General features: G+C 39.8%; 1 protein-coding gene across 4 annotated transcripts in view; it reads right to left on the bottom strand.

Moving 5' to 3' along the window:
* Positions 1–27,076, bottom strand: part of LOC143808546 (ephrin type-A receptor 3-like) — a 401,286-nt gene that overhangs the window by 108,704 nt on the left and 265,506 nt on the right. For all 4 annotated transcript variants that reach the window (XM_077291320.1, XM_077291319.1, XM_077291321.1 and 1 more), the window contains 3 exons: positions 25,426–25,493; positions 15,572–15,697; positions 11,729–11,914 (listed from right to left, as the gene is read on the bottom strand). In XM_077291320.1, the coding sequence (XP_077147435.1) occupies positions 11,729–11,914; positions 15,572–15,697; positions 25,426–25,493 (380 nt within the window). The remainder of the gene's footprint in view (positions 1–11,728; positions 11,915–15,571; positions 15,698–25,425; positions 25,494–27,076) is intronic.

Genomic DNA, 27,076 nt, shown 5'->3' with positions numbered 1-27,076 from the left:
AAAAAAGGACCCGCCAAATTCGGGTGACAGGTTCCCTTTAAGAAATACTGATAGGGAATTTTGATTCATTTATTGGCCCTTTGCAGAACAGATTATACTGTTGCTGCTTGTTTTTGGTTCCCAGCAGCAATACATCTAGTGATTATTATACAAAAAAATAGTATCAATAATTTTTGTCCAAAAAAAAAGCACCGTTTGACTTTTGGAGTGTAAAAATCGTTGGAATAGATAGCAAAAGCCGTGTTGCAGAGCCCTTTATATACCTATACAGAGGAAACCCCCCACAAGTGAGCCCATTTTGGAAACTACACACCTCAAGTAACTTATAAAGAGGTATAGTAAGCACCGTGAACCCACTTCACAGAATTTTATAACGTAGAGCCGTGAAAAGGAAAAAAGAATACATTTTCCCCACTAAAATGTTGTTTTAGCACCAAATTTTTCATTTTCATAAGGATAACAGGAGAAAATGGACGGTATGTGGTGGAAAACTACTGTTTGGGCAAATGGCAGGGCTCAGAAGGGAATGAACGCCACTTGAATTCTGAAGCGCAATTTTAGCATCAATAAATTGCGGATGCGATGTTGCATTTGAAAAGCCCCTGACATGGTAAAACAACAGAAACCCCTCACAAGGGATGCCATTTTGGAAACTACACCTCTCGAGTAATTAATCTAGAGGTTTACTTAGCGTTTTCAGCCCTTAGGCGATTCACAGAATCTTTTATAACATTGGACTGAGTAAAAGGAAAATTACCATTGCTTCCACTAAAATGTTGCTTTGGCCCCAGGTTTTTATTTTCAAATGGGATAATAGGAGAATATAAGCAGTACAATTTGTTACAAAATTTCATACAAAAGTATGCCAAAGCCCCATATGTGGTTGAAAACTACTTTCTGAGGCACAGAGCAAAGCTAAGAAGAGAAGAATGCTCTCTTAGAGTCCCTGAGGTGCCGGAAAAGTGAAACTCCCCAAAAAGTGAACAAAAATTACATTTTTGCCTCAACAATGTAGTTTTATCCCTAGATAATACATTTAAAGATGGAGAAATGGGTAAAAATCGCACCAAAATTTGTCACACAATTTCTGTTGAATGTGGCAATATCATATATGTGGCTGTACAGTACTGCTCAGTCACATGGAGAGACTCAGGAGGGAAGGAGCGCTATTTGTCTCTTGGAGAACAAATTATCACCGAATTGTTTGCAGACTCCATATACAGAGCCCCTAAGTACATGAAGAGCAAAATCTCCCCTCAAATGACCCCATTTTGGAAATTACACCGCTCTAGGAATTTATCTGGAAGTGCAGTGATGACTTTGACTCAAAGCGTGTTTTCCAGAATCAAGAGCTGTGGATGTTGCCAAGAGAAAATTGCAAAACTGTCATTGTAGTGCCCAGTACATTGTAGTACCCAGTACAATGTAGTGCCCAAGCATTGTAGTGCCCATATATTATGCTTCTCATGCTTCTGGAGACATGGACCCCATAAATTAAGCAGGCTCTCAGCACTACAGAAATGTCAAATATGTTTATGCTAAATATGGCTTAGGCACACTGTGGCTCAGAATGGAATTGGGCATTTGGATTTGAGAGCACAGGATTCATTGGTTTTCTTTTGGGGGGCGAGGAGCTATAGCACTGTTCCAGAGCATTTGCGCTAACGTAGAAGCCCCCTATTTTTCCATTAACAGATGATGGATCTGAGTGTGGGCACACTTGGAGATTTGTGTGCTCAGATAACTTTGACAATTAGCCTGTTAGGGGTATGGCTTGTTCACTATCATTGTTAGGAAAGGCCAAGTGATGTAGATGTCCAAGCTTTATAAGAACCAGCCTCTTCTAATCTTCTGCCAAAAAACAGCAGTCATAGGTTCTTAAAAGCAGGTGCCTAGTACTCTGAAAATTAAAATGGTGGAGGCCAATAAAGCAGGAGAAGGCTATTTGAAATGGAATTAAGAATTTTCAGTTAACAGGAACAGTGGAGGTCAAGACAAGGTCTTGAAAAGCAAGCAAAACTTCAGTGAGGGTTGCCCATAAGATTGCTAGAGAGGCAAATCAGAACCCCTGCTTGACTGCAAACAACTTCAAAAAGATTTAACAGACTCTTGAGCTGTGGTACATTGTTCTACTGTTCAGAGACACCTGCATAAATATGGCCTTAATGGAAGAGTCATCAGAAGAAAATCTCTCCATGCATCCTCACCATAAAATTCAGAGTCAGAAGTATGCAAAAGAACATCTAAACAATCCCAATGCATTTTGGAAACAAGTCCTGTGGACAGATGAGGTTAAAATAGAACTACTTGGCCACAATGATCAAATGTATGTGTGGAGAAAAAAGGGTACAGAATTTCAGGAAAAGAACATCTCGACAACCATTAAGCATAGGGGTGGATCATTCATGTTTTGGGGTTGTGTTGAAGTCAATGGCACAAAGAACCTTTGAAAGGTACAAAACCCTAACCATGACATACAAAGCCATCCACAACCTGTCTCCTCCATACATCTGTGACCTTGCCTCCCGGTACTTTCCTGCATGCAACCTCCGATCCTCACAAGATCTCCTTCTCTACTCCCCTCTTATCTCCTCTTCCCACAATCGCATACAAGATTTCTCTTGTGCATCCCTAATACTCTGGAACTCTCTACCACAACACATCTGACTCTCACCTACCATCGAAACATTCAAAAAGAACCTGAAGACCCACCTCTTCCAACAAGCCTACAACCTGCAGTAACTACCGATCGACTAAACCACTGCACGACCAACTCTATCCTCACCCATCTCTTGTAGATTGAGCATCTTTGCGGGCAGGGTCCTCTCTCCTCCTGTACCAGCTGTGACTTGTATTGTTCAAGATTATTGTACTTGTTTTTATTATGTATACTATGTATTATGTATATATGTATATTATTATAATACATAATAATAAAGGTACAGGGAAGAATGGAATCAATGAAATTTCAACAAATTCTCGATACAAACATAACACCATTTGTAAAAAAAAGAGCTGAAATTGAAAAGAGGATGACTTCTACAAATGGAAAATGATCCTAAACACACATCAAAATCCACAATAGATGACCTCAAAAGGCACAAACTGAAGGTTTTTAATGATCCTCACAGTGAACATCATTGAAAATCTGTGGCTACACCTCAGAATAGCAGTGCATGCAAGACGACCTAGGAATCTCACAGAACTGGAAGAATTTTCCAAGGAAGAATGGATGAAAATTCCTCAAACAAGAATAGAAAGACTCTTGGCTAGCTACAAAATGCATTTACAAGCTCTGATACTTTCAAAAGGGGGGTGCTACTAGGTACTAATCATGCAGGGTGCCCAAACTTTTGCATTGTCCTTTTTTTCTCTTTGTAATTTTTAAAATGTAAAAGATGAATATGAATATATATATATATATATATATATATATATATATATATATATATATATATATAGAAACAACTTTTTGTTTCTCCAGCGATCAGTCCAATGGTAGAGTAAATATACCTTTTATTTATCCATTAAAAAGTTCCAGATTTCTTCAGTTGCAATATTGCACATATTCAATCCCTTATGGACTACATGTTTCGACACCACATGTGTCTTCCTCCAGACAAAAGAACCTGGAGGTCCTGAGCATTTACATCAGGTTGTCCAGCCAAATCTCCGAACGTTGGGAAACAGGTGAAAACCCAGAGGCAGCAGAGTTACTCTTGTCTACGTCTGGCTTCTGTTCAGCGGAATCCTTCTTTTAAGAGGTGTACAAAACTGTAACCGACTGTGCTTTTATGCATGCTTAAAAAGGCGGACGCTGTTGAATCATTGGCCAGACGTCCACAGTGTTTACATCTGCCTCATTATAGGGAATCTTCCGCCGGGGTTCCATCTGAATCATGTATTTCAGAGATTTACATGGAAACCCCGATGTAAGTGATCAGAGCAGAGTGCAGGAAAAATGTGAGCCAAGCTTAACTGCAATCTTTGTGAAGCAGAATGAACAAATCAACAGCAAGTCAAGAATTGGTTTTATTTTTACGTCGTTCCTTGTGCGGTATAAGTGATTAGACAACTTTATTCTTTGGGTCATTGAGATTACAGCGATACCAGATTTCTGCCTGTTTTTATGTTTGGGTACTATAACACACTAAAATAACAATTTTATTTACAAAGCAAAGTTTTTGCATCATCAAATTTTGAGAGCAATACATTTTTCTATTTTTCAGGCTGACAGAGTCATGCAAGGGCTTGTTTTTTGTGGGACAAGTTGTCATTTTTATTGGTATCATTTTTGAGCACATAACATTTTTTTATCGCTTTCTATTCTGATTTTTGGGAGGCAGAATGAATAAACCCAGCAAATCAGGATTTTTTTTGTTTGTTTTGTATTTTTAATGTGGTTCACCGTGGGGTAAAAGTGATAAGGCAGCTTTATTCTTCGGGTTAGTATCGTACGCCAATAAAACACATGTATATAATTTTTTTATGTTTTGCCGCTTTTACACAATAAAAACTATCTTTTAGAAAAAATAACTGTTTTTGGATTGCTATATTCTGAGAGCTATAAGTTTTTTACTTCTCTGCTGATGGAGCTGTATGGCAGCTTCCTTTTTGCGGGACAAGAAGATGATTTCAGACATAGCAATTTTATTTACATTTATCTTTTTTATTAATTTAACCCCTTAACGACCGCCAATACGCCTTTTAATGGCGGCAGTTAAGGGTACTTAAACCACAGCTGTGGAAAAAGTGAATAGCGCCCCCCAGAGTCGGATTTTCTCTGGGGTCTCGGTTGCCGGGGCAGCCGAGACCCGAGAGAACATGATTCGGGGGTTTTTTATCGACCCCCGAGTTGCAATCGCCGGTAATTAACCGTTTACCCGCGGTTGCAACAAAAAAACCCTGCAATTTGCCATTTAATTTCTCTGTCCTCCGATGTGATTGCACATCGGAGGACAGAGAAATGGGGTCCCCGATAGCCCCCCGATACTTACCTGTCTCCCCTGGTGCTCCTCGTGGCTCCCGATGGGCGCCGCCATCTTTTTCCGGGAAAAAAATGGCAGGCGCAAGCGCAGTGCGCCTGCTGCCCGGCACCCGGAAGATCTTTGGGGTCTCAGCTGCCGGGGGTAGCTGAGACCCCAAAGAACATGATCGGGGTCAGTTTTTACCGACCCCTGTTTTGCAATCGCCAGTAATTAACTGTTTACCGGCGACCGCAAAAAAAAAAAAAGCGATGTGTAATTCTCTGTCCTCTGATGTGATCGCAAATCAGAGGACAGAGAAGTAGGGGGATCGGGGACCCTGTTATACTTACTGGTGTCCCTGGGTCCTACTGCTTCTGCTGGCTGCCAGCTTCTTGCTCCGGTAAGATAATGGCGGGCGCATGTGCAGTGCGCTCGCCATGATCTGCCGGCCGGCAGAGGAAGATTCTTCCTCTTCTTTTATTTTGGTCACTGTGAGACCTATCACAGTGATCAAAATTAAAAAAAAATAGTAAATACCCCCCCTTTATCACCCCCTTAGTAAGGAAAAAATAATAAAATTAAAAAAATGTATGTATTTCTATTTTCCAATTAGGGTTAGGGTTAGGGGTAGGGTTAGGGGTAGGGGTAGGGTTAGGGGTAGGGTTAGGATATGTGCACACGTAGAATAGTTCTCTGCGGATTTTTCCGTAGCGGATTTGATAAATCCGCAGGGCCAAAACGCTGTGTTTTTCCTGCAGATTTATCGCGGATGTACCGCTGTTTTTGTGCGGATTCCCCTGCGGTTTTACACCTGCGGTTTTCTATTATGGAGCAGGTGTAAAACCGCTGCGGAATCCGCAGAAAGAATTGACATGCTGCGGAATGTAAACCGCTGCGTTTCCGCGTGGTTTTTTCCACAGCATGGGCACAGCGTTTTATGTTTCCCATAGGTTTACATTATACTGTAAACTCATGGGAAACTGCTGTGGACCCACAGCTGCGGAAACGCTGCGGATCTGCAGCAAAATCCGCAACGTGTGCACATAGCCTTAGGGTTAGGGCTAGGGTTAGGGCTTGGGTTAGGGTTAGAGCTAGGGTTAGGGTTGGGGCTAAAGTTAGGGTTAGGGTTGGGGCTAGGTTTAGGGCTAAAGTTAGGGTTTGGGCTAAAGTTAGGGTTAGGGCTAGAGTTGGGGCTAAAGTTAGGGTTAGAGTTGGGATTAGGGTTGGCATTAGGGTTATATTTGGGATTAGGGTTAGGTTTGGGATTAGGGTTAAGGTTGGGGTTGGGATTAGGGTTAGGGGTGTATTGGGATTAGGGTTAAGTTTTGAGGTTAGGGTTGAGATTAGGATTAGGGGTGTGTTGGGTTTAGGGTTTTGATTAGGGTTATGGTTAGCTTTGGGATTAGGGTTAGGTGTGTTTTGTGGGTTAGGGTTGTGATTGGGATTATGGATCGGGGTTGGGATTAGGGTTAAGGGTGCATTGGGGTTAGGGTTGGAGTTAGAATTGGGGGGTTTCTACTGTTTAGGTACATCAGGGGGTCTCTAAACACCACAGCCAATATTGCGCTCAAAAAGTCAAATGGTGCTCCCTTCTGAGCTCTGCCGTGCGCCCAAACAGTGGTTTACCTCCACATATGGGGCATCAGCGTACTCGGGATAAATTGGACAACAACTTTTGGTGTCCAATTTGTCCTGTTATCCTTGTGAAAATAAAAACTTGGGGGCTAAAAAATCTTTTTTGTGGAAAAAAAATATTTTTTATTTTCACGACTCTGCATTATAAACTTCTGTGAAGCACTTGGGCATTCAAAGTTCTCACCATACATCTAGATAAGTTCCTTGGGGGGTCTAGTTTCCAAAATGGGGTCACTTGTGGGGGTTTCTACTGTTTAGGTACATCAGGAGCTCTGCAAATGCAACATGACGCCCGCAGACCATCCCATCAAAGTCTGCATTCCAAGCGGCGCTCCTTCCCTTCCAAGCCCTGATGGGTGCCCAAACAGTGCCCCTTCCCCACATATGGGGTATCAGCGTACTCTGGACAAACTGGTCAACAGATTTTGGGGTCCGATGTCTCCTGTTACCCTTGAGAAAATAAAAAATTGCAGGCTAAATAATCTTTTTTGAGGTAAAAAAAAAAAATTTTTTTATTTTCACGGCTCTACGTTATAAATTTCTGTGAAGCACTTGGGGGTTTAAAGTGCTCACCACACATCTAGATAAGTTCCTTAAGGGGTCTAGTTTCCAAAATGGGGTCACTTGTGGGGGGTTTCTGTTGTTTAGGCACATCAGGGGCTCTCCAAACACGACATGGTGTCCGACCTCAATTCCAGCCAATTCTACATTGAAAAAGTAAAACGGCACTCCTTCTCTTCCAAGCTCTGCGGTGCGCCCAAACAGTGGTTTACCCCCACATATGAGGTATCGACGTACTCAGGAGAAATTGCACAACAACGTTGTGGTCTAATTTCTCCTGTTACCCTTGTCAAACTAAAAATTTGGGGGCAAAAAGATAATTTTTGTAGAAAAAATGTGATTTTTTATTTTCACGGCTTTATGTTATAAACTTCTGTGAAGCACCTTGGGGTTTAAAGTGCTCACCACACATCTAGATAAGTTCCTTAAGGGGTCTAGTTTCCAAAATGGTGTCATTTGTGGGGGGTTTCCACTGTTTAGGTTTAGGCACATCAGGGGCTCTCCAAACGCGACATGGCGTCCGATCTTAATCCAGCCAATTCTACATTGAAAAAGTAAAACGGCACTCCTTCTCTTCCAAGCTCTGCGGTGCGCCCAAACAGTGGTTTACCCCCACATATGAGGTATCGACGTACTCAGGAGAAATTGCACAACAACGTTGTGGTCTAATTTCTCCTGTTACCCTTGTCAAACTAAAAATTTGGGGGCAAAAAGATAATTTTTGTAGAAAAAATGTGATTTTTTATTTTCACGGCTTTATGTTATAAACTTCTGTGAAGCACCTTGGGGTTTAAAGTGCTCACCACACATCTAGATAAGTTCCTTAAGGGGTCTAGTTTCCAAAATGGTGTCATTTGTGGGGGGTTTCCACTGTTTAGGTTTAGGCACATCAGGGGCTCTCCAAACGCGACATGGCGTCCGATCTTAATCCAGCCAATTCTACATTGAAAAAGTAAAACGGCACTCCTTCTCTTCCAAGCTCTGTGGTGCGCCCAAACAGTGGTTTACCCCCACATATGGGGTATCGACGTACTCAGGAGAAATTGCACAACAACTTTTGTGGTCTAATTTCTCCTGTTACCCTTGTGAAAATAAGAATTTGTGGGCGAAAAGATCATTTTTGTGTAAACAAATGCGATTTTTTATTTTCACGGCTCTACTTTATAAACTTCTGTGAAGCACTTGGGGGCTCAAAGTGCTCACCACACATCTAGTTAAGTTCCTTAAGGGGTCTAGTTTCCAAAGTGTTGTCACTTGTGGAGCGTTTCCACTGTTTAGGCACATCAGGGGCTCTCTAAACATGACATGGCATCCGATCTCAATTCCAGCCAATTCTGCATTGAAAAAGTCAAACCGCGCTCCTTCTCTTCCAAGCTCTGCGGTGCGCCCAAACAGTGGTTTACCCCCACATATGGAGTATCGATGTACTCAGGAGAAATTACACAACAAAATTTATGGTTAAATTTCTGTTTTTACACTTGTGAAAATATAAAAATGGTTCTGAATTAAAATGTTTGCAAAAAAAAATTAAATGTTCATTTTTTCTCCCACATTGTTTCAGTTCCTGTGAAGCACGTAAAGGGTTAATAAACTTCTTGAATGTGGTTTTAAGCACCTTGAGGGGCGCAGTTTTTAGAATGGTGTCACACTTGGTTATTTTCTATCATATAGACCCCTCAAAATCACTTCAAAGGTGATGTGGTCCCTAAAAAAAAATGGTGTTGTAAAAATGAGAAATTGCTGGTCAAATTTTAACCCTTATAACTCCCTAACAAAAAAAAAAATTTGTTTCCAAAATTGTGCTGATGTAAAGTAGACATGTGGGAAATGTTATTTATTAACTATTTTGTGTGACATATCTCTTTGATTTAAGGGCATAAAAATACAAAGTTTGAAAATTGCAAAATTTTTAAAATTTTCACCATATTTCCATATTTTTTATAAATAATCGCAAGTAATATCGAAGAACTGTTACCACTAACATGAAGTACAATATGTCACGAAAAAACTGTCTCAGAATTAGCGGGATCCGTTAAAGCGTTCCAGAGTTATAACCTCATAAAGTGACAGTGGTCAGAATTGTAAAAATTGGCTCGGTCATTAAGTACCAAATTGGCTCTGTCACTAAGGGGTTAAATATTTTTTATAGGGTTTTAACAACATTTATATAAAAACAGAACATTCCAATTACATTCAATAATAATAAATAAGTTGACGGTTGTTAATATTAAGTTATCTTTAAACATTAGAACACAAGTATAATTTGCTTGATGAGGTATGAATATAAGCTCTTACAAAAATCAAATAATTCTAAGTGCGCTAGAGAAATGTAAAGAAGAAAGGAGGATGGAAAGAAAAATAATTAGAAGGAAGAGGAAGTGAGGGAACAAAAAAACCCACCATGACTTAATGAAACCAGCACTTCAGGGGAGACCACATCTACCACAACATTCTATTTTAAGTATTATTTTCTGACAACCAGATTGCCAGGTCATTCCCCTCATTGAATAATATTCAACATTTCCATTGGCGATCGAAAGCTTCTACGCGATTGTTATCATGTGCAATCATGTTTTCCATTTTAATAATATTGTTAACCTATTCCTCCCATCCACCCAAAATGGGAGCTTTTGTTAATTTCCAGTGACATTGGCTTAACAGCTGTTAGAAAGTCCTGAAGGATATACTTCTATACCTTTGAGAGTGAATCAAGAGAAATGGAAAGTAGGTCTATATGGGGGAAGGGTGTAACTCTGCTACTATTGTACAGTGAGAAAATTTAATTCCATAGCCCACAAACCAATGGGCATTCCCCACCATATATGTAACATAAACTCGACTGCGCCGCCACACCGCCAGCACCATATATTCATCATTTGATCACATTTTATTCCACTTTAAGTTCAGCATTATGTTGAAGAAGCATAGTTTTTTGCCTTGTTTCTTTTTTTTTTACGGTGGTCACTGAAAGGCTTAACTAGTGTGAGAATTCCATAGGTTGTGTTGCTCTGGACCAAAATGCGTGTGCTTTTTTTTAATTTTAGATTTTACATAAATATACCTATTTACCTATTTATTGGTATAATTTTATTTTATTTTTTGTTCTTTTTTAAAAAATAATTTTCTAAAAAAAAATTTCACAACAGCACTGCAATGCATTATACTTTCAGTTTTTCACTAACTGAAGGCTCTAACACCATGCTCAGGGCATGGTCTAATCAGGCTCCGTAGCTGACAGATCAAGAGGTTGTCATGTGACCTTGTACTGTCATGACAACAATCAGGTCCCCGTGATGACATTGTGGGGGCACTGATCGGCGGCAGAGTGAGCCCCCTTCCTCTCCCTGCCTTCTAAATATTGTGGTCGTTATTGATCACAGCATTTAAAGGGCACTGCTCCTGGCAATGACAGTTGGTTCTTGGCTATCAATTATGCTGAGCTACCAGGGGTGAGCATGCGGGGACCAAACCTGTGCCCGCACGATCACCAAGATGTACCGATATGTCCTTTTGTGGGAGCGCTCATCCAATAGGACAAACTGGTACATCCAATGTAGGGATGGGGTTAAATTAGACAGTCCTAAAATTAGACAAATATGTCATACATAATGAACCATGTGATAAATCTGGGACATTCTAGTCTAGGTTTGCACTGCCTAAGAATTAGTCATAAATGATAAATATGCCTCATTGTATTTATCAGCTGCTTGTTTGCTGATAAAGTTGTGATTTAATGCCTATTTAAATAGGCATACCAAGATTCAGATGCTTGTTGATCAATCTGAAAACAATGGAAGCCTATGCCCATGGAGCAAACTACAGTATTACAGAAGTGCAGGTCTGGTTTACACAACATGATTAGCGGCCAGAAACGATGACACAAAAGATCTTTTTTTCCGTCAAACTAGAGTATTCCATGTGATTGGTGTACTGTTACTGCCCAATTAGGAATGCTTGTATGTGATAATTATGCAGTGTTAATGTAACCTTATTTTTCTGTTTTAGGCTACTTTCACACATCAGGTTTTCAGTGTCAGGCTAAATCCGGCGAAAGTTGGAAAAACTGGATCCGGCGCAGATTGTGAAAAACTGATGCGACGGATCCGTTTTTTTGACAGATCCATCTAGCCTATCTGGATTATTGGATAAAAAAAAATTGGAGCATGCTCAGTTTAAAAAACTGGATCAGGCCTCCGGATCCGCCTTTTTCCGGATCCGGCACCTTCCGGCTCCCATAGGCTTCCATTCTAGCAAACAGCCGGAAGCGCCAGATCCGGCACTTCAGGCTTTTTCGCCGGAGCCAAAAAAAAGTTGCTATGGACGTTTTTTCAAGAAACCGGAAGAGGCAGATTTGCCGGATCCGGCGAAAACCGGACGAAACGCAATGTCATCTGGTGCAATCCAGCACTAATACAAGTATATGGGGAAAAAAACTGATCGGCAACATTCGCATGATCCGTTTTTTTGAAAATTAGCCGGATTTAGCCTGACCGCGAAAACCTGATGTGTGAAAGTAGCTTTATATATTTACACATATTAGAAGAAGAAGTAGAGTGACAACTTACATTTGGTGACCACTCCTTCCAGTCTTATAATGTTTGGATGATCAAACTGGCCCATAATGCTGGCTTCTCCTAGAAAGTCTCTCCTCTGCTTCTCAGCATACCCAACCTTCAAGCTCTTAATAGCTACACAGATTTCCCTCTTACTGGGTAGCTTTAGGCGTCCACTGCAAACTTCTCCAAACTCCCCTGTCAAGACATGAAAAAAATAATCTCTAACAAGTATATTTATGTATATGGATTGTTATACTATTGTATGCTTTGCACACTGCTATCTAAATCTTTATTATTACCCATAAAAAAAAATGTGCACGGTCTGGATTTTTGTTAAGAAATAGGAGTAACGGTAATAAGTTATGAAAAAGCTGAATCTTGTCTAAGCAATTGTTTTATTTAAACAGTATCAATGGGAGCGCTGTCATTGCAAGATTTTTAAATAGCATCATAAAAGCATTACATTTCTGTATATTTGAGAACAAAACCGTTATGAGATACTGGGCTTTGTACATTGTGGGTGTCCTGTCATCTCTGCCTTTGTTATTGCAAGTCTAATGCATGTGTGCCATGGTCCGTCTAGCCCAGTGGGCCGTAGCATCTGCCCATACAGTTTTTCTTAAGTGCCTCCTCTTGGAGAAACCAATCACAGTGATATTTTTTTCTATTTCTTCTTTTTCTTGTATCAGGCAAAATGCAAGAAGCCCATCAATATGTGCTAAGCCTCCTGTTGTTATCCTTTAGGATTTACATAGGTCTGACCATCACCCTACTTCAGACCCGCTTTTGCCATGAGGCAGACATCATACTGTATCTATCTATATGGAGCTGTGGGGAACATCATTTTTTTTATAGAGGGAGTTGTTGGGGCCATCATACTATACATCGTGAGCTGTGGGGGCCATTATATTGCTATATTGTATGCAGTGGGCTGTGAGGGCCATCACAATGTATAGAGGGGGCTAAGAGGAATCATACTGGGCATAAGGAGCTGTGATGCCATCATAGTTTATAAGGCGAGCTGTGGGATCATCATACTGTATATGGAGGCCATATGGAGCTGTAGAGATCATCAAACTATATAGAGAGAGCATTGTAGACAATCATAATGTTTATAGGGAAATGTGAAGCCATATTTTAAAGGAAAGGACAATGTGCAGGAAATATGCCAGAAGAGGGACAAAGTATGAGTCACATTATGTGAAGGGGCAATTATTATTCAGGTGAACAGCATGACAAGATATTTATAATTTGTAGCATTCTTATTTTAAGAGTGTCAGAATGTTCTACAGAAGACTGGAAAATATATGAATTAGAATGATTCCAATCAGTGAAGATGTCATTTGTAATGTACCCTGGAGTAAATATTTATTTGTAATGAGTAAGAATCAGTTCTGTGGTCCCTGTATGGTCTGCAATCTGATGATGACTAGTAACAACAACAAATAGTATTTCATAATCATTGCTAAGTACATACTAGGGGGTGAAGGTTTATATTGGGGGGCTAACCTGACATTACAATTGATCACTGAATTAAGCCTGGTGATATATTCATGGGTGATGTATTCATGTATTGATGGTGATTCTGGTGCTGTATTCATGTACTGATAGTGGTTCAGGTGCTATAGTCCTTTACAGAAAGCAGTTCTGGTGCTACATTCATGTACTATCAGAGGTGTTGGTGCTGTATTCATGTACTAATGGTGGTTTTGGTGTCATATTCATGTACTGATGGTGGCTCTGGTACTGGATTCACGTGCTAATGGTGGTTTTGGTGCTGAATTAATGTACTTATGGTGGTTCTGGTGCTGTACTCAAATACTGTTAGTGGTTCTAGTGCTGCTTCCGTCATAAGTGAAAGTGATTTATTCTATATATTGCAACACTGTGGTATTGCAGTATATGGTATAAATGATTAGACGATCACAGGTTCAAGTCACCTAAGGGAAGTAAATAATAATAAATTAATATAGCAAAAACAAAACCTAAAACCAAGAATGGAATTTTGTTTGTTCACTACTGGTTTAAATTTCACTGATGGGAAGGTCCCCATTTCAATTTTGGCTACGGACAGCAGAAAGGCAAGAATTAGTCCTGTTCTACTCAAAGCAAGACACATGGACTTCATGAGCTCATTAAATCCCTGCATTTGAAGATGTCATCTACATTTAATACATCATTACATTCCTACCTATAATTCCTCACTATGATTTGCTGAGAGTCTGATTGCATAAATCTCCATTAGCATAAGAACAGAGAAGGGTCTTATCCTTGTATTAATAGAGTAGTCATGAGCATGTTCGAACGCCACTCTTATAGATAAGTAGAGCAATGGACGCACATGCTCATTACCACTCTATTCATACAGGGGACTTTGAAGTGTCCTATAGCAGTCTGAATCCCCAGAAATCATACATTTATAACTTATCCTATAGATAGGTGATATATGTTGCTAACTGGATAATTTATCTGGTCAGAAAATGTATATGCAATCACCATTTTTCAATTTTCACACTTTAAATTTATTTTATTACACTAGCAAAACCTTTCACAGATTGCAACGCAAACTCTTAATAACCACTAGGCAGTCACATATATCCATCCACACATAGCATAAATGTCTCCCCACAGAGTATCACAAAATAATATCATTTTATAAGCTGTCATTTGGCTCCATTCATCTTGGGAGATGGCAACACAAGTGGAAAGGTGCAGAGGACAAAGTTGTATAAGAAAACTTAAAATGGTCTCCCAGATAATCAGCCTAGTGGTGGGCAAACTGTTGCAGTGCTGAAGCAAGCAGTGGGTAAACTGGGCAACGATTTTTACTGATGCCCAAACAGTCTTCTGGTCATGCACACTCAGTCTGTAAATCCTGCAGAAATACATATTTTCCTCTCTCGAAATGATGTGCACTGTTACTATGCAGCCTACACTAGAGTACATGGAGTTCAAGAGGGCAAGTTTCCTGCTTTTAGCTTTTCTATGAAGAATTTAGCATCTGAACCATTCAAATGTTATTAAGGAGCTTTTAGTATCAAAGTCACGGAGTTGGGACTTGTTCTTTTCCCACTTCAATGAGAAGAAACATCTTGGTAGTGAATGGGTAATGGACAGAGCAGCATTAATCAGGACTGTACTCTCTACAAAGGTACTTAAGATCCTTCTATGGGAAGGAGAAACTAATGTGATTGGGGAAGTTGCTGATCAAAAGCCCATTCCGAGGAGTGATGATGTGGAAGAGAAAGCTTCTAAACTAGAAGATCTATAATGAAAAAAAGGGGATTTAGAGATCAAAAATGTTGTGAGCTAAAACACTATTGAAGACTAAAAGATTTCATGGGAGAAAGAAAGAAAGAAAGAAAGAAAGAAAGAAAGAAAGAAAGAAAGAAAGAAAGAAAGAAAGAAAGAAAGAAAGAAAGAAGAAGAATGAAAGATAAATAAAGAGAATTTAAATACAATAGGTTAGTGCATGGTTTATATAATTTTAGATAGATAAGAGATATTGTAACATAAAATAAAAGCAAAAGAGGAAGACATAAAGAATACATAAATAGATGGAACCAAGGGTGCTATATAAATAAATAATAATAATAGATAGATAGAGATATGAAATACCATAGCTTCATAGATATACATACAGATAGAGAATGGCAGGGAGAGAAGGCTAAAAAGATGGATAGATAGATACCATAGAAAGATACCGAAGATAGATAGATAGTTCCCAGTTGTTATTAGCATTTATATGACAAGAAACCTATATAATCTTCTCGATACACATTCCTAGGTGATAAGATTGATGACTATAGAGCAAAGACAATTTACTAGGTGCCACATAAGTCATACACTTACCTGCCCCTATTACACGCTCTATTCGGATATTGGAGACATCAATCTCTTTAGCAAAGTCCCGTACGGCCTGGTTGGGATCCTCATATGTGTGCGGGTGGACATAGGTTCTACTCCCAGGCAGCTTCACTAGCAACATAAAAACATATAGGTTAAAAGAAACTCTTCGTCGGCCGGCTCTAGAACACCTGGGCAGCATCCTCACTTGTATACATTGCCGTGATTAGTAGTTTGTAAAATATACCTATAGTAACAATACTTTCTGTCTGACATCTTGTATTATAGATTCATTAGATATCACTATCATGGGTACATTGTGTTTCATTCCAGCTGATTGTATATTTCCAGCAAAGTTGGCATTGAGGAGGGTGGTGAGAAATAAAAAGAGAAGATGATTGAACGGAGGGTAAATCTCGTAGTTGCAGGTGCGTATTATTTTAGTATTTTATTGAAAGTCTTGTATAACATTCCTCCTATGAAGTGCCAGAGCCCGACCTCTTTCATCCACACTAGCCATTAATGCAAGCAATCCAATTATTCGTATGATAAAGGCGCATATCCCCCATCTGCTCCAACCCTGGTCTTATCTAACCGCACACACGAGCTTCATGCTCAGCAAGGGACAAGGAGAAAATAAACTTGGTCTGTTTAGGCCTCCAAACGCTGATGTGTGGTTCATGAAACGTAATGGTCGCTCTTTGAGACTAAAACTGGTTCCGCTCTTCAGTCTTTACACACGTGATGCACAGTATGGGGCTGGAAATGTATTTTCGGTCCCAGGCAATTTCCCAAAAAAGGAAAAAATTGATGTGCAGGTCTCCTCTACGATAAGGATAAGGTTTCTCTTTCTTCTAAATGTTACTTTGAGTTTGTTTAGAGCAAAAATGTGTAAAAAGAAGAAAATAATATCAAGTTCAAAGCGTTTCTTTTAAAATTTAAATTGTATTTCACACCCAAAATCCAGAATTTTGGGTTCTAACAAAGCCATAAATTACTATGACCGGTATAACAGTACTGAACAATTCAATGGACGACAATAATATTGATGCAATATAGTAAAACAATTCACTTAAACCTACAATGTATAAAAAAGTGTAACATAAAGTTCAATAGCCTCAAAGAGAAATCTGTAGTAGACCCCCCATTTACTCCGCTAAAAGTTTCATTTGCAATATAGACTTTTTCAGATAAGCCTGAGGGGCTTAAGGTCATGACCTCAAACTTTCAAACTTTTTTGTAATGTACAAATTGTCGCATTAGTAGTAAAAAAATGCAAAATCTTTATTACTAGAGAGATACACAAATATAGTAAGAGGTGAAATGATAAAAGATACAGACATGTGGCACAAACCACACAATTGAACCACGTTAAGTCAGAAACAACGTTATTGTTATGGTTAACGTTATCAACGAATCCTTGTAGTATAGATAAAGACAGACATTAATAAGTCGAGATTCAATCATTTCTTCTATAATTTATAGTTACACAGATAGAGGCCAGATATTTTTCTCCCAACAAGTGGCATTCTGGATTATAAACAATATTGCGATAGAGAATGGACGACCACTGGTGTAGAAGGAATGAACTTAATGGACCTGTCTTTTTTTATACATACTGCAACTATGTAACAGTTGTTCATGAAGGGTATTTATTAAGGCTCAAGATTTAATTTGCATAACAGTGGTGCCTCGATGTTTCATAGACGGTGCTCCACCGGGTGCTCTACAAGTCCTGATAGCCTGAGCTGGCACCCATGATATCGCACTTGGACAGTTTCTGATTAGTTGCTGTTTTTTCAACTCTAGTAACATGGTACAGGTTAGTACAGTTACTTTCCACCACTGTGGCCCTAAGCTCAAATCCAATCATGGACAAAATCTGCATGGAGTTTCTGTGCTTTCCCTGTTTGTGTTTGTGAATATTCTCACTCTCCCTGTGTTTGTGTGGGTATTCTCATTCTCTCTGTTCTTGTGTGGATATTGTTATATTCTTTGTGTTTGTGGGGATATTCTCATTTTCTCTATGTTTGTGTGGATGTTCTCATTCTCTTTGCGCTTGTGTAGATATTCTCTTTCTCTGTGTTTTTGTGGATATTCTCATTATCTGTGTCTGTGTGGATATTCTCATTCTCTGTGTGGATATTCTCATTCTCTGTGTGGATATCCTCATTCTCCGTGTGTTTGTGTGGATATTCTCATTCTCTGTGTTTTTGTGGATATTCTCATTATCTGTGTCTGTGTGGATATTCTCATTCTCTGTGTGGATATTCTCATTCTCTGTGTGGATATCCTCATTCTCCGTGTGTTTGTGTGGATATTCTCATTCTCTGTGTTTTTGTGGATATTCTCATTCTCCCTGTGCATGTGTGGATATTGTTATGCTCTCTATATTTCTGTGGGTATGTTCATTCCCCCTATGTTAGTCTTATCCTCTCTGTGTTTGTGGGGATATTTCATTCTTTGTGTTTGTGTTGATATTCTAATTATCCCTGTGTATGTGGGTATTCTCATTCTCCCTGTATTTGTGTGGATATTCTCATTCTCTGTGTCTCTGTGGATATTCTCACTCTCCCTGTGTCTGTGTGTATTTTCTCATTCTCTCTGTGTAGGTGTGGATATTGCTATGCTCCCTATATTTCTGTGGGTATCCTTATCCTCTCTACATTTGTGGAGATATTTCATTCTTTGTGTTTGTGTTGATATTCTAATTATCCCTGTGTATGTGTGGGTATTCTCATTCTCTCTGTTTGTGTGGGTATGTTCTAATTCTCCCTATGTGTCTGTGGATATTCTCATCCTCTCTGTGTTTCTGTGGATATTCTCATTCTCCCTGTGTTTCTGTGGATATTCTCATCCTCTCTGTGTTTGTGTGGATGTTCTCATCCTCTCTGTGTTTCTGTGGATATTCTCATTCTCCCTGTGTTTGTGTGGATGTTCTCATTCTCCCTGTGTTTCTGTGGGTATTCTCATTCTCCCTGTGTTTCTGTGGGTATTCTCATTCTCCCTGTGTTTCTGTGGGTATTCTCATTCTCCCTGTGTTTCTGTGGATATTCTCATCCTCTCTGTGTTTGTGTGGATATTCTCATCCTCTCTGTGTTTGTGTGGATATTCTCATCCTCTCTGTGTTTGTGTGGATATTCTCATCCTCTCTGCGTTTGTGTGGATATTCTCATCCTCTCTCTGTGTGGCTAGTCTCATTCTCCCTGTGTTTCTGTGGCTATTCTCATTCTCCCTGCGTCTCTGTGGCTATTCTCATTCTCCCTGTGTTTGTGTGGATATTCTCATTCTCCCTGTGTTTGTGTGGGTATTCTCATCCTCTCTGTGTTTGTGTGGGTATTCTCATCCTCTCTGTGTTTGTGTGGATATTCTCATCCTCTCTGTGTTTGTGTGGATATTCTCATCCTCTCTCTGTTTGTGTGGCTAGTCTCATTCTCCCTGTGTTTCTGTGGCTATTCTCATTCTCCCTGCGTCTCTGTGGCTATTCTCATTCTCCCTGTGTTTGTGTGGATATTCTCATTCTCCCTGTGTTTGTGTGGGTATTCTCATCCTCTCTGTGTTTGTGTGGATATTCTCATTCTCCCTGTGTCTCTGTGGGTATTCTCATTCTCCCTGTGTTTGTGTGGGTATTCTCATTCTCCCTGTGTTTGTGTGGATATTCTCATTATTCCTGTGTTTGTGTGAATATTCTCATTCTCCCTATGTGTCTGTGGATATTCTCATACTCTCTGTGTTTGTGTGGGTATTCTCATTCTCCCTGTGTCTCTGTGGGTATTCTCATTCTCCCTGTGTTTGTGGCTATTCTCATTCTCCCTGTGTTTGTGTGGCTATTCTCATTCTCCCTGTGTCTCTGTGGGTATTCTCATTCTCCCTGTGTTTGTGTGGGTATTCTCATTCTCCCTGTGTTTGTGTGGATATTCTCATTATTCCTGTGTTTGTGTGAATATTCTCATTCTCCCTATGTGTCTGTGGATATTCTCATACTCTCTGTGTTTGTGTGGGTATTCTCATTCTCCCTGTGTTTGTGTGGGTATTCTCATTCTCCCTGTGTTTGTGGCTATTCTCATTCTCCCTGTGTTTGTGTGGCTATTCTCATTCTCTCTGTGTCTGTGTGGATGTTCTCATTCTCTCTGTGTTTCTGTGGATATTCTCATTCTCCCTGTGTTTCTGTGGCTATTCTCATTCTCCCTGTGTTTGTGTGGATATTCTCATTCTCCCTGTGTTTGTGTGGATATTCTCATTCTCTCTGTGTTTGTGTGGATATTCTCATTATTCCTGTGTTTGTGTGAATATTCTCATTCTCCCTATGTGTCTGTGGATATTCTCATACTCTCTGTGTTTGTGTGGGTAATCTCATTCTCCCTGTGTTTCTGTGGATATTCTCATTCTCCCTGTGTTTCTGTGGGTATTCTCATTCTCCCTGTGTTTGTGTGGGTATTCTCATTCTCCCTGTGTTTGTGGCTATTCTCATTCTCCCTGTGTTTGTGTGGATATTCTCATTCTCTCTGTGTCTGTGTGGATGTTCTCATTCTCTCTGTGTTTCTGTGGATATTCTCATTCTCCCTGTGTTTCTGTGGCTATTCTCATTCTCCCTGTGTTTCTGTGGCTATTCTCATTCTCCCTGTGTTTGTGTGGATATTCTCATTCTCTCTGTGTTTGTGTGGATATTCTCATTATTCCTGTGTTTGTGTGAATATTCTCATTCTCCCTATGTGTCTGTGGATATTCTCATACTCTCTGTGTTTGTGTGGATATTCTCATTCTCCCTGTGTTTCTGTGGGTATTCTCATTCTCCCTGTGTTTGTGTGGGTATTCTCATTCTCCCTGTGTTTGTGGCTATTCTCATTCTCCCTGTGTTTGTGTGGATATTCTCATTCTCTCTGTGTCTGTGTGGATGTTCTCATTCTCTCTGTGTTTCTGTGGATATTCTCATTCTCCCAGTGTTTCTGTGGCTATTCTCATTCTCCCTGTGTTTCTGTGGCTAGTCTCATTCTCCCTGTGTTTCTGTGGCTATTCTCATTCTCCCTGCGTCTCTGTGGCTATTCTCATTCTCCCTGTGTTTGTGTGGATATTCTCATTCTCCCTGTGTTTGTGTGGGTATTCTCATCCTCTCTGTGTTTGTGTGGATATTCTCATCCTCTCTCTGTTTGTGTGGATATTCTCATTCTCCCTGTGTTTGTGTGGATATTCTCATTCTCTCTGTGTTTGTGTGGATATTCTCATTATTCCTGTGTTTGTGTGAATATTCTCATTCTCCCTATGTGTCTGTGGATATTCTCATACTCTCTGTGTTTGTGTGGGTATTCTCATTCTCCCTGTGTCTCTGTGGGTATTCTCATTCTCCCTGTGTTTGTGTGGGTATTCTCATTCTCCCTGTGTTTGTGTGGGTATTCTCATTCTCCCTGTGTCTCTGTGGCTATTCTCATTCTCCCTGTGTCTGTGTGGATGTTCTCATTCTCTCTGTGTTTCTGTGGATATTCTCATTCTCCCTGTGTTTCTGTGGCTATTCTCATTCTCCCTGTGTTTGTGTGGATATTCTCATTCTCCCTGTGTTTGTGTGGATATTCTCATTCTCTCTGTGTTTGTGTGGATATTCTCATTATTCCTGTGTTTGTGTGAATATTCTCATTCTCCCTATGTGTCTGTGGATATTCTCATACACTCTGTGTTTGTGTGGGTATTCTCATTCTCCCTGTGTTTCTGTGGGTATTCTCATTCTCCCTGTGTTTGTGTGGGTATTCTCATTCTCCCTGTGTTTGTGGCTATTCTCATTCTCCCTGTGTTTGTGTGGGTATTCTCATTCTCCCTGTGTTTGTGGCTATTCTCATTCTCCCTGTGTCTGTGTGGATGTTCTCATTCTCTCTGTGTTTCTGTGGATATTCTCATTCTCCCTGTGTTTCTGTGGCTATTCTCATTCTCCCTGTGTTTGTGTGGATATTCTCATTCTCTCTGTGTTTGTGTGGATATTCTCATTATTCCTGTGTTTGTGTGAATATTCTCATTCTCCCTATGTGTCTGTGGATATTCTCATACTCTCTGTGTTTGTGTGGGTATTCTCATTCTCCCTGTGTTTCTGTGGATATTCTCATTCTCCCTGTGTTTCTGTGGGTATTCTCATTCTCCCTGTGTTTGTGTGGGTATTCTCATTCTCCCTGTGTTTGTGTGGATATTCTCATTCTCTCTGTGTTTCTGTGGATATTCTCATTCTCCCTGTGTTTCTGTGGCTATTCTCATTCTCCCTGTGTTTCTGTGGCTATTCTCATTCTCCCTGTGTTTGTGTGGATATTCTCATTCTCCCTGTGTTTGTGTGGATATTCTCATTCTCCCTGTGTTTCTGTGGGTATTCTCATTCTCCCTGTGTTTCTGTGGATATTCTCATTCTCCCTGTGTTTCTGTGGGTATTCTCATTCTCCCTGTGTTTGTGTGGGTATTCTCATTCTCCCTGTGTTTGTGTGGATGTTCTCATTCTCTCTGTGTTTCTGTGGATATTCTCATTCTCCCTGTGTTTCTGTGGCTATTCTCATTCTCCCTGTGTTTCTGTGGCTATTCTCATTCTCCCTGTGTTTGTGTGGATATTCTCATTCTCCCTGTGTTTGTGTGGATATTCTCATTCTCTCTGTGTTTGTGTGGATATTCTCATTATTCCTGTGTTTGTGTGAATATTCTCATTCTCCCTATGTGTCTGTGGATATTCTCATACTCTCTGTGTTTGTGTGGATATTCTCATTCTCCCTGTGTTTCTGTGGGTATTCTCATTCTCCCTGTGTTTGTGTGGGTATTCTCATTCTCCCTGTGTTTGTGTGGATATTCTCATTCTCCCTGTGTTTGTGTGGGTATTCTCATTCTCCCTGTGTTTCTGTGGCTATTCTCATTCTCCCTGTGTTTGTGTGGGTATTCTCATCCTCCCTGTGTTTCTGTGGATATTCTCATTCTCCCTGTGTTTCTGTGGCTATTCTCATTCTCCCTGTGTTTCTGTGGCTATTCTCATTCTCCCTGTGTTTCTGTGGCTATTCTCATTCTCCCTGTGTTTGTGTGGATATTCTCATTCTATGTGTCTCTGTGGATATTCTCATTCTCTCTGTTTCTGTGGATATTCTCATTCTCCCTGTGTTTCTGTGGCTATTCTCATTCTCCCTGTGTTTGTGTGGATATTCTAATTCCATGTGTCTCTGTGGCTATTCTCATTCTCCCTGTGTTTCTGTGGCTATTCTCATTCTCCCTGTGTTTCTGTGGCTATTCTCATTCTCCCTGTGTTTGTGTGGATATTCTCATTCTATGTGTCTCTGTGGATATTCTCATTCTCTCTGTTTCTGTGGATATTCTCATTCTCCCTGTGTTTCTGTGGCTATTCTCATTCTCCCTGTGTTTGTGTGGATATTCTAATTCCATGTGTCTCTGTGGATATTCTCATTCTCCCTGTGTTTCTGTGGCTATTCTCATCCTCCCTGTGTTTGTGTGGATATTCTCATTCTATGTGTCTCTGTGGATATTCTCATTCTCTCTGTTTCTGTGGATATTCTCATTCTCCCTGTGTTTCTGTGGCTATTCTCATTCTCCCTGTGTTTGTGTGGATATTCTAATTCCATGTGTCTCTGTGGATATTCTCATTCTCCCTGTGTTTCTGTGGCTATTCTCATTCTCCCTGTGTTTCTTTGGCTATTCTCATTCTCCCTGTGTTTGTGTGGATATTCTCATTCTATGTGTCTCTGTGGATATTCTCATTCTCTCTGTGTTTCTGTGGATATTCTCATTCTCCCTATGTTTCTGTGGGTATTCTCATCCTCCCTGTGTTTGTGTGGATATTCTAATTCCATGTGTCTCTGTGGATATTCTCATTCTCCCTGTGTTTGTGTGGATATTTTCATTATCCCTATGTTTCTGTGGATATTCTCATCCTCTCTGTGTTTCTGTGGATATTCTCATTCTCCCTGTGTTTCTGTGGGTATTCTCATCCTCTCTGTGTTTCTGTGGGTATTCTCATTCTCCCTATGTTTCTGTGGGTATTTTCATTCTCCCTATGTTTATGTGGGTATTCTCATTCTCCCTGTGTTTGTGTGGGTATTCTCATCCTCCCTGTGTTTCTGTGGGTATTCTCATTCTATGTGTCTCTGTGGATATTCTCATCCTCTCTGTGTTTCTGTGGATATTCTCATTCTCCCTATGTTTCTGTGGGTATTCTCATCCTCCCTGTGTTTCTGTGAGTATTCTCGTTCTCCCTGTGTTTGTGTGGATATTCTTTCTATTTTTTTCTTAAATAAAATAAATCAGTAAGTCCATCCTATTCCTATTTGCAAGAGATCCCCAAACTGTGGGTCCCTGGACAATCCCCTTTAAGTGTCATGAATGTAAATTCACCAACCGTCCATATCTTTATACACAGTTTTATGAAAGTACCTATTCTGTATTTTAATTTTTTAAACTTAGTACACTTAAGAAAACAGATTTTCTTTTACCATGTCCTTGGGACTCATATCTGTAGGTTTGCAAATACGATAGGCCAAAAAAATAGTATATATAAGAGGTTAAAGGGTATTTGTCACCATCTTATTTGTATAGTACTGGCAAAAACTATCAACTTTGTAAATCAGTTGTTATTAAAAATTGCAACTGTTGTCAAAATATTACGTTTTTTTCATTATTTACTGCTCGGTACCAAGGGGAACAGGGGAAGTGCTTACAAGCTATTTCCTATTGAGATTGGAAGCACTGCACTGAGGCTGGTCAGGATCGCTGGAGCTCATTTATAACTGATCCTGATAAGCTTGAGTCACACTTTGCTCCCAATGCTGCAGAGGGAATGTGTGCCTCATGCGTCAACCATGTTGCTGGCCCGAACTCTCACTCAATCAGTAGCACCTACCCACCAAGCAGGAGGAAAGTCGGGAGGGTGGGTAGTGGTGACCAACCATTTAAAGGAGCCTTCACAAAGAGGAAAACTGGACTCTACATTACCTGACCACCATCGGTATACACTCTCCATACACATAGCAGTGCAATAACAGACTACAACAGTCCTCGCTCTTTGACCTTGTATTTTAATGTCATTCACAATTACTGTACAACATCAGAAACATACAGTTCATACAGCGATATTTTGTATCCAAATGGCTATTTTAAAAATGGATCCGACCAACGAGCAGTGTCATCGACATGTAGTCAAAGGAAAGGACATGTACAAAAAAAATTACATTCATGGTCCCTGTATCCGATCTTCTACATCAATATTATATGTATCTTCATAGAAATGTTATTACAAATCCATAATGGTAATGGATACATTAGCTATGTACATATGAAATCTTAAAAATACACATGATTAATAAAAATTTTTTACATAAAAAAGAAAAATAATAAAGCGGGAGGACTTTCCACAAGCTGGTGATGTACAGACGTGGTAAACAATTCACTAGAACACATGTGGTCATACATCATATTCATATCATCACACCTAAGAGCTACAATACAGTATCTACAATGTTAGATGTCAAAAATTCCAAGGTTTTATACACAGTTTATTGAACTTTTTCACGAAAGTCCACAGCACCGCCTCTGTCCATGGTAATGAGAGAAAAATAATATGCCTACTATATTTTATTCGTAAACTCATTTTTCTACACTGTAGCTCACAAGAAAACTCTCGACACGTAGCAAGTCCCAAAACATGGAAAAATTTGACCTAATGCATCATGGAACCTAACAGACTTTCCCAACATCACATCTCTACAGCACAATGGAGAGCACTGGCCAAGAGTCCTTACAGTCCTTGAATACAACACCCATTTGTAGTTATCACACCTCCCAGCAGAGGGCAGAGTATATCTAGAGTGACCAAGTGGAGTCAGTGAAGACCCAGCTCTTACCTCTTCCATGTTGGAAGTGCATCTTATCTTCGTCTGGGTCTTGCTTTGCTTTTATATAACCACAGTGCCTATAAAACACAAAGAGATATACATACATTTACCAATTTTTACCAGTTTTTACCAATGGTTCCAAATTTGATAATGTTTTCAAATTAGAATTATGTTGTATATATCAGAGTGTAACATGCCCACCGGCAGTACAGAGAGCCCCGCTGCTGAGAAGAAATGATCTTTAATCCTCCTGGCAGCCTCTGGCTTTCAATCATAGGTACGGCCGCCGCTGCTTCAGTCACTGCTCATTACATAGCCCCTTTAGACCCAAGGGTGGTTTGCACGTTAATGACCGGGGTAATTTTTACAATTCTGACCACTGTCCCTTTATGAGGTTATAACTCTGGAACGCTTCAACAGATTCTGGTGATTCTGACATTGTTTTTCGTGACATATTGTACTTCATGATAGTGCTAAAATTTCTTTGATATTTCTTGCGTTTATTTGTGAAAAAAATGGAAATTTAGCGAAAATTTTGGAAATTTTGCAATTTTCCAACTTTGAATTTTCATGCCCTTGAATCACAGAGATATGTTACACAAAATGCTTAATAAGTAACATTTCCCACATGTCTACTTTACATCAGCACAATGTTGGAACCAACATTTTTTTTTAGGGAGACATAAGGGTTAAAAGTTGACCAGCGATTTCTCATTTTTACAACACCATTTTTTTTTTAGGGACCACATCACATTTGAAGTCACTTTGAGGGGTATATATGATAGAAAATACCAAAAAGTTAAACCATTTTAAAACCCTTAAGGTGCTCAAAACCACATTTAAGAAGTTTATTAACCCTTCAGGTGCTTCACAGGATTTTTTGGAATGTGTAAAAAAAATTAACATAAAAAAATTACTTCAGATCCAATTTGTTTTATTTTACCAAGAGTAATATGAGAAATTGGACCTCAAAAGCTGTTGAACAATTTGTCCTGAGTACAGCGATACCCCATATGTCGGGGTAAACCACTGTTTGGGCACATGGTAGAGTTCGGAAGGAAAGGAGCGCTATTTGACTTTTCAATGCAAAATTGGCTGGAATTGAAATGGGACACCATGTCACGTTTAGAGAGCCCTTGATGTGACTAAACAGTGGAAACTCCCCCAAGTGACACCATTTTGGAAAGTAGACCCCCTAAGGAACTTATCTAGATGTGTGGTGAGCACTTTGAAGACACAAGTGCTTCACAGAAGTTTATAATGTAGAGCCACAAAAATAAAAAATCATATTTTTTTCACAAAAATGATCTTTTCGCCCCAATTTTTTATTTTCCCAAGGGTATCAGGAGAAATTGGACCCCAATAGTTGTTGTCTAGTTTGTCCTGAGTACGATTATGCCCCATATGTGGGGGTAAACCACTGTTTGGGCTCATGGCAGAGCTCGGAAGTGAAGGAGCACCGTTTGACTTTTTCAACGCAGAATTGGCTGGAATTGAGATCAGGTGCCAAGTCGCGTTTGGAGAGCCCCTGATGTGCCTAAACAAGTGACCCCCATTTTGGAAACTAGACCACCTAAGGAACTTATCTAGATGTGTGGTGAGCACTTTCAACCCCCAAGTGTTTCACTAAAGTTTATAACGCAGAGCCGTGAAAATAAAA

This window comes from Ranitomeya variabilis, chromosome 2 (genome assembly GCF_051348905.1).
Source record: "Ranitomeya variabilis isolate aRanVar5 chromosome 2, aRanVar5.hap1, whole genome shotgun sequence".
Classification (NCBI taxonomy): Eukaryota; Metazoa; Chordata; class Amphibia; order Anura; family Dendrobatidae; genus Ranitomeya; species Ranitomeya variabilis.
Note: the sequence above shows the minus strand (reverse complement) of the source record. Positions and strands in the feature narration are given on the sequence as shown.